This window comes from Belonocnema kinseyi, chromosome 1, assembly GCF_010883055.1.
Source record: "Belonocnema kinseyi isolate 2016_QV_RU_SX_M_011 chromosome 1, B_treatae_v1, whole genome shotgun sequence".
NCBI classification, from domain to species: Eukaryota; Metazoa; Arthropoda; class Insecta; order Hymenoptera; family Cynipidae; genus Belonocnema; species Belonocnema kinseyi.
Window position 1 is genome coordinate 58,942,807 of NC_046657.1, and position 7,510 is coordinate 58,950,316.

Genomic DNA, 7,510 nt, shown 5'->3' on the forward strand with positions numbered 1-7,510 from the left:
CAGCTCGATATTTTATTTACAAAAAAAGTTCTTAGGTTCAAAAAAACATTCAGTGAACTGAAAAACTGTGGTCGGTAATATAGGTATTTAGCTGTGTCACATACCCATAATTACAAAAATAAATTTTTTATTTTCAAACGCAGTGAGTAAGACAATTAACAAAAAATATAACATAACTTTTTTTTAAATGTCTCATGTTTTGCTCCCGCAAAACATGTTTTTTATTATTGCTTGCGATGAGCATGATACCTCCGGGAACGATTTCTGCAATTGAAAATCTAAAAGTACAAGTATTAGACTTGCTACAGGTCTGATGATTTCGGAAAATAAGGGAATGTCAGGGAAAACATGATAGAGTTCGGGTATTTTCGATAAAGTGAAATTATTTGTATTATTAAGATTAAAAATCGCAAATATTTAGTTGCAAATAAATCTGTGTTTGTAGAAGATTCAAATTATTTGGTTCAAAATCCTTTTTATTTCGCTGAATTCAACTATTTTTTGTATAAAATTTAATTACTTTGTTGAAAATTAAGATTTCTAGTTGACAACTAATTGTTTTAAGTAAAAATTTAAGTAGTAGTAAAAAGTAGTAAAAAGTTTAAATGTAGTAAAAATTTAAATAATTTAATTATTTGGTTAGAAATTCCTGTATTTGATTGAAAATTTGAATTTTCTGGGAGATTATTTAATCTTCTAGGTGACTCGTTTATTTTTTGATTTGAAATTGCTTTACAAATTAAAATATTTCATTGAAAATGCCTGTACCTTGTGTAAAAATCATCTCTTTGGTTGAAAATAAGTTTTTTCTTATGTACAATTCATTTCTTTAACTCAAAATATTACTGTCGCAATTTTTTGTTGGAAATTGATATTTTTAAATATAAATTTAATGTTTTTTTTTTTAATATACTATTTCGTTGAAAATTTCATTTTATTTAATTAAAAATTCATTTTTTTACTGAAAATTTAAATATTCTATTTTTAGTTGAAAATCTATCTGGTTTAGGTGAAAATTCATCTTTTTTGTTAGAAGCGTACTCTCAATTGTTGAAAATTGATCTTTTTGGTTACAAATTGATTTCTTTGCTAGAAAATTTAACTATATTGCTGAAAATTTCTTTATTATGTTTTTTTTGTTAAAAATTTATTTTACTAACTGAAAATTTAACTATTTTATATTTGGTTTAAAATTAATCTTTTCAGTTAAGAATGCATGTAATAATTATGATTTTTTAATAATTAATAATTTTATTTAAAAATTTATTCCAATTATTCTAATTTTTGTGCAAAGTTACCTTCTTTGATAGAAGCGTAATCTTTTTTGGTAGAAAATTATTTGTTTTGTAGGAAACTCAAGAGTTCTATTTTTTTTAACAACTCATCATTTATCTGGTCGAAAAATAACTATTCAGTTCAAAAATCGTCATTTTTGTTTATGGAAGATTCATCTGTTGTGTTGAAAATTCAACTATTTGGTCAAAAATTCATACCAAAAAAGATAGTTTCAAATAAAGTATATAATTTTTCAACTAAGCAATATAAATTTACAAACGAAATAGTTTATTTTTTAACAAAAAAGATTAAATTTATATTTAAAAAGATCAATTTCCGACGAAAAATTGCAACAGTAAAATTTTCAGTTAAAGAAATGAATTGTAAATAAGAAAAAACTTTTTTTCAACCAAAAAGATGATTTTTACACAAGATACAGGCATTTTAAATAAAATATTTGAATTTTTAAGGCAATTTTAAAACCAAAAATAAACGAGTCACCTAGAAGATTAAATAATCTCCCAGAAAATTAGAATTTTCAATCAAATACAGGAATTTTTAACCAAATATTTAAATTTTCATCTTAAGAAGATAAATTCTGAACCACATATTTACGACTTAAATTTTCACTTATAACAAATAATTGTCAACTAGAAATCTTAATTTTCAACAAAGTAATTAAATTTTGAAAAAAATGTTTATCAACTAAAATGATCAGTCATGAATCAAATAAATTAATTTTAAAGAAAGTAGTTTTACTTTCAACTATGTAATGGAATTATTAACCAAAGAAGATAATTTTTTAACGAGAAACATGATATTTGATATTTTAACCAAAAAGGATTTCAATTTTATACAAAAAATAGTTGAATTCAGCGAAATAAAAAGGATTTTCAACCAAATAATTTGAATCTTCTACAAACACAGATTAATTTGTAACTAAATATTTGCGATTTTTAATCATAATAATACAAATAATTTCACTTTATCGAAAATACCCGAACTCTATCATGTTTTCCCTGACATTCCCTTATTTTCCGAAATCATCAGACCTGTAGCAAGTCTAATACTTGTAATTTTAGATTTTTAATTGCAGACATTCTTTCCTGGAGGTATCATGCTCATCGCAAGCAATAATAAAAAACGTGTTTTGCGGGAGCGGCCATATTTTCCCAGTCTACTTCAATAAAATGTTGTTAAAATTGCCAAAAAGAATCTTGACATAGTAGATTTAACCCCTAAATGAGAATGTGAAAAGATGAAAAGTTTTTAACCTCTACGTGTGAAGTAAATTCCATCACAATTTTCTAGTGCTTAGGGAATAAAGTACAAATTAATCCAAGTTATAGACATTTGAAAATTATGTTCTATTTATTTTTAATTGTCTTATTCACTGCGTTTGAAAATAAAAAATTCATTTATATAATTCTGGTTTTTTACAGGTTTCTAAGGATATGTTTGTACTTACTCTTATTCAAATTATCAAGCAGAATATATTGTTCATTAAATAAAAAGATGGCTTAGTGTGCATTGCATTAATTTTATTTTGTAATTTTATTTTTATTTTTGAAATTACCCTCATTGAGAACCCGCATTGCAGTGACGTCACGGCCACACGAAGGCCAAGTCTATTGTTGCGAAAAGTGAGTAAAAAAATTTCGAAGGGTTCAATATCATCGAATGAGGTAAGCTTTCTTGATCCGGCTCCCACTGCTGCCATTAGGACTCATAATCACCGCTGCTTCCGATATCATGGCTTAAATTTTGAAATTTAGTTGTTTAAATCTTTAAAAGAGGGCCTAAATATTATTATTCTGACCTGCAAATTGGAAAATTTATTGTATGAAAATGGAGGAACACTTGCAAGAAGTTTCATCTCAAAAGCATCCCCTTAAACATATCAAATTGTACACTGAAGTTGGGCTCATTTTATACTGATAGTTTGTTATGCAAATGACTTAGTCGTTTTTTTTAAGGAACCTGCATTTGTTCCAGTACAAATCGTCTAATATATTTTCGACATTTTTTCCAGGATATTTCAGATTTTATTTTATTTGTTCAGAAATAAAAGAATTGTGCAGCTAATCCAATTTCATAGCGCAGCCGTTGACAATAGGTGCACAATAGATAGAGCCTTTTTTGTGCACTATAAAATTATGAACATTTTTTCACATCACCATATTCGACCTAAAATCAACAGTTCTCGAGTAATTAAAAAAAATATGTTATTGTTTAACACTTTCCAGAATTTCGGAACTTTGCCGTACACATATGTTTGGGGACTTTTACAATATCTTTATAAAGTCATTATATAATTTTGTTTAATGTTTGCGATGTTGTGAAATGAGTATCTGAATTCAGTTTTCAAAAGTATAAGTATATGTAATATAATTTGTTCTGGAATTAGTTTAAAAGGTTATTAATAATTAACAATTATAAAAAAATAATAACCAATTATTAACTGATTCTGTTAAAAGTTACATTTTCTCGAAATAGGTAAAAGCTTATTAATAAATACGAATTTCAAATAGAAAAAAAATTATTCCATTATTCCAATGAAAATAATTTTTTAAATAATGTTAATATTGTGAAATGATTGATTAATATTACTATCTGACTAGTTCTTTTCACAATTTTAATAATGTAAAGACTAAATTTTAATTTAGATAAATTAAGTAAATAAATTGTTTATTTACTTTGAGGTTATGTATAGGGTAATCGAATTGAATTTCGGCTAGAATTTGGATAGTAAAAGTTTGTTTTTATTTTCAATATCTTTATTAAATTCAGTTATAATTATTTAATTTTTTTAAATGTTTACAACGTTGAGAAAAGATTTTCTGAATTAAATTCTTTAAATTATATATGCATACTTTTTAATTTTTTTCTAAAATTTATGTATTAAAGGCTATTATTGATTTAAATTTCAAGTAACGAAATAATTTTGTTTTATATACAAAGTAAAAATTATCTGCATATCTCAATTAAAATAATTCTTTAATGCTTTTTATGTTTTAAAATTATTGATTAATTATTAATTGATTATTATCACCAATTAAATTTCGTGGCACCATTTCAAAAGATTATTAGTAAATCCAATATTAAAAAATGAAGTTTTGAATTTTAAAAAAATGTAAAATGTAAATAATTTTATTGTTTCAATAAAAATAATTGTCCATTTCTTTTTATGTTGTGAACTTATCAGCAGATTAAAATTTTCACAATATCGACTTAACAACTAAAGTTATTTTTTCTTTTAAATACCTCTATTACAATTATATAATTTTTATAATGCTTGTGATGTTGTGAAATGAGTATCTAAATGCAATTTTTAAAATTATGTGTAAATATTGTTACATCAAAATATTCTTTTATTTATTTTTATACTGCACTTTATAAAAAAAACTTCTTTTTATTTAGAAAATGTCTATCAAGCTTTTAAAACTAATACAAAATAATGTGACGTAACTGCAGTTTGCTGGTGGGGGGGGGGGGGTCAAAGGGTAAAAAATAACGTGTCGTAATATGTAAACGCTCCTTAATAATAGTACTCGTAAATTTTACGTTACATAGATTCATTGAATTAATTCTTCCAGAATCTAGTTTCAGCAAGAATATAAGTGCTCAGAAAATTTCAACAGATGAATAGTTTTTAGAAAATTGGGGAAATGATAGCAATTATTACAAAAGTAAGCGAGCGGATATTAATCTTTTAGTTAAATAAATTTGCATTTGATTATAACAAAAAAATATTTTTTTGTTATAAGATTATCTTTGCAACAAAAAACTAAATGTTCATTTTAAATAAAAAAAAGTAACTGAGGCATTTCTTTAACTCAGATAAACTATTCTTTTGGTTAATACATATTTCTTTGATTCAAAGATCTTTTTTTCTTTGAGAAGAAACTTTTCGGGCGCATCATTAGAAGTTTTTCTCTAAAAAAGAAATTAAAAAACTTCACAATTTATTGTAAAAAATAGGATTGGTTTTTGACAGCATTTTATAATAAAATGAGGTTTTAAGCGAAATTCCCAAACGAAAGTAATCATTGCTGTTGTCACTTATTCTTTTTCACGTACATTCGAAACTTACAAAATCCTTCTAATAGCATGTCCACTGGTTCCACTGTTTTTACACCTAGTGTAGCCTTGGCACCAATGCCTAGCCTCCTATTTGGTAATCTAACCAACGAAAAATCAAAATTCTCGTGCAGCGGAACCAAGAGTCAAATTTTGACATTTCTGTAGCTTTGTTTATGTAAATTTTAGTGACTTTAGTAACATAAATGTGTCAAAATATTCGAAAAATTTCTGACAGTGCATTGGTCCTTCGTATATCTGATTCAAAATCTGCACGAAGAATCAGGAAATTATAACCAGTGTAATATGCTATAATTCATAGTATAGGTATTAAAAGTATTAAATTTAACCTATCTCTATTTCTTCTTACAGAATTAATAAGTTCACAATTTGGTGGTCCAAGGCAAACTAATTTAGAGGAAATGTTTCCTGGATGCGAAGGTGTCCATTTTCCTGATATCGTGGAAATGACGGAAGAAGAAGTTCTATCCTATTCTACTTTCAAAAAATTCAACAGACACCGAAAGATTCACGCAGCTGCAAATTACGTAAGAAGGGATGATTATATTTTTGGATTTCTGCGAGAAAATATAATTAAATTCCTGAATATTTTGTTTCAACTGCGGGAACCCTGTACTGTATTTAAAATAAGCAAAAGAAAGTGGTATACTATGAACTGTGAAGAATTAGTGAAATTGGGTGTGAACCGTAATTTGCGATTTGTTAAGGAGCATGATCAGGCACATAATATGTTACACAGAGCTCACCATGAACAGAACCCACATGAAGACACCGAAGCATGCAAAGTAGCATACCGTGTAACAATGCCTTTCGAATCAGAAGGTAGAGTAGGACATATATTTACACCGGCAGAACACGCGAATGCAGTCAGTTCCCTATACATTCAAACATATAATAAAGAATTCAGACGTTTGCTGGCAAGACGAATTCCACAATCAACTCCGCAACCTGAACGTCAGCAAAGAACAACATCATGTGTAGGACAGTGTATGTATCTATAAATAAATATGTGGTCTAGTGGTTAGCGCGCTTCTCCACAAACTTGAGAGGCTACGTACTGAGAAATCTGGAGATCTTGAAACTAAGTTTGCGGCAGTCACAATCGAATTTACATAGAGAGTGCTAAGATTTCCTTGAGATTGCCGGGAGTGCCGAGATCTTCAAAACTTCTTGAGATCGGGACTTTCGAGGAGAAATCAGGCTTGGATAAGCTCCGCGGCGTTCGGATAGAGTTGGTTCTCAGTTCGGCTTCCCGAGTCAGTTTGTACATCACGAAAGTTTGAATGCTTCCTAGTGTGAATGCTCCAGACTTGGTAAAAGATTGATAAGAATTCCTTAAAGTGTTCTCCTAATAATTCCAGAGCGGCAATCTAGGATTTCTCAGTGACTAGCCCCTCGCCTAAATGTCAGTCGCAGATCCGTAGACTGGCTTAAGTAATAATAATAAGTAATAATAAACTAGGAATAAGAAGCACCATACGCAGGTTTAACTGTGGTTTTTCTTGTATACTACAGAAAAAAATCAGGAAATTATGTTAACAAAAAAAAATGATTTAGTTGAATACTAGTGCTGATATTTTAAAATACGGGCGCAACCGCTGGGGTATAGAATCAGTAGTCGTCTTTCCTTTGGGGGTATATAAAGTCAGAACGATGTAAAGAATAAATAAAAATATGAATGAATAAAATATACAGAATGAATAAAAAATTGCATCAATTAAAGAATAACATTTATATTAATTTGCTCCATTTTCCGTATTTGCATCAATTGTTATTGTTATAAACAAAATACACTTATAGCGTGAAGAGTGCTCCTGTTAGTACTTAATGTTCAAGATATAATATTGTAATGACGTACTATTTTGATGTATAAAATGTTTTTAAAATACACTAGGTTAATATTTTTAAGGAAATAATTGAAATTCTTATTTTCCTGTGTACAAGACTTTCCTAAAAGTTAGGAATTTATTATAATAAAAATAATTTCAGCATAGCTGGAACATTGAAATAATTTTTTTCCAATATAAAGATAATTTTTCTCTTATAAAATTTTAACATAGAATTTTTTATAAACGAAATAAAGGAATAAGAGATTGAAATTTAATAATTTTAAATGTATTTCAACCAACAAAAA

The 7,510-nt window shown here is 27.2% G+C and overlaps 1 protein-coding gene across 1 annotated transcript in view; it reads left to right on the forward strand.

The window, feature by feature from the left end:
* The window catches only part of LOC117173708, a 9,985-nt gene extending 2,951 nt beyond the window's left edge, over positions 1–7,034 (forward strand). The window contains exon 2 of the mRNA XM_033362352.1: positions 5,728–7,034. Within this exon, the coding sequence (XP_033218243.1) occupies positions 5,728–6,377 (650 nt within the window). The 3' untranslated portion in view covers positions 6,378–7,034. The remainder of the gene's footprint in view (positions 1–5,727) is intronic.
* The last annotated feature ends 476 nt before the right edge of the window (positions 7,035–7,510 follow it).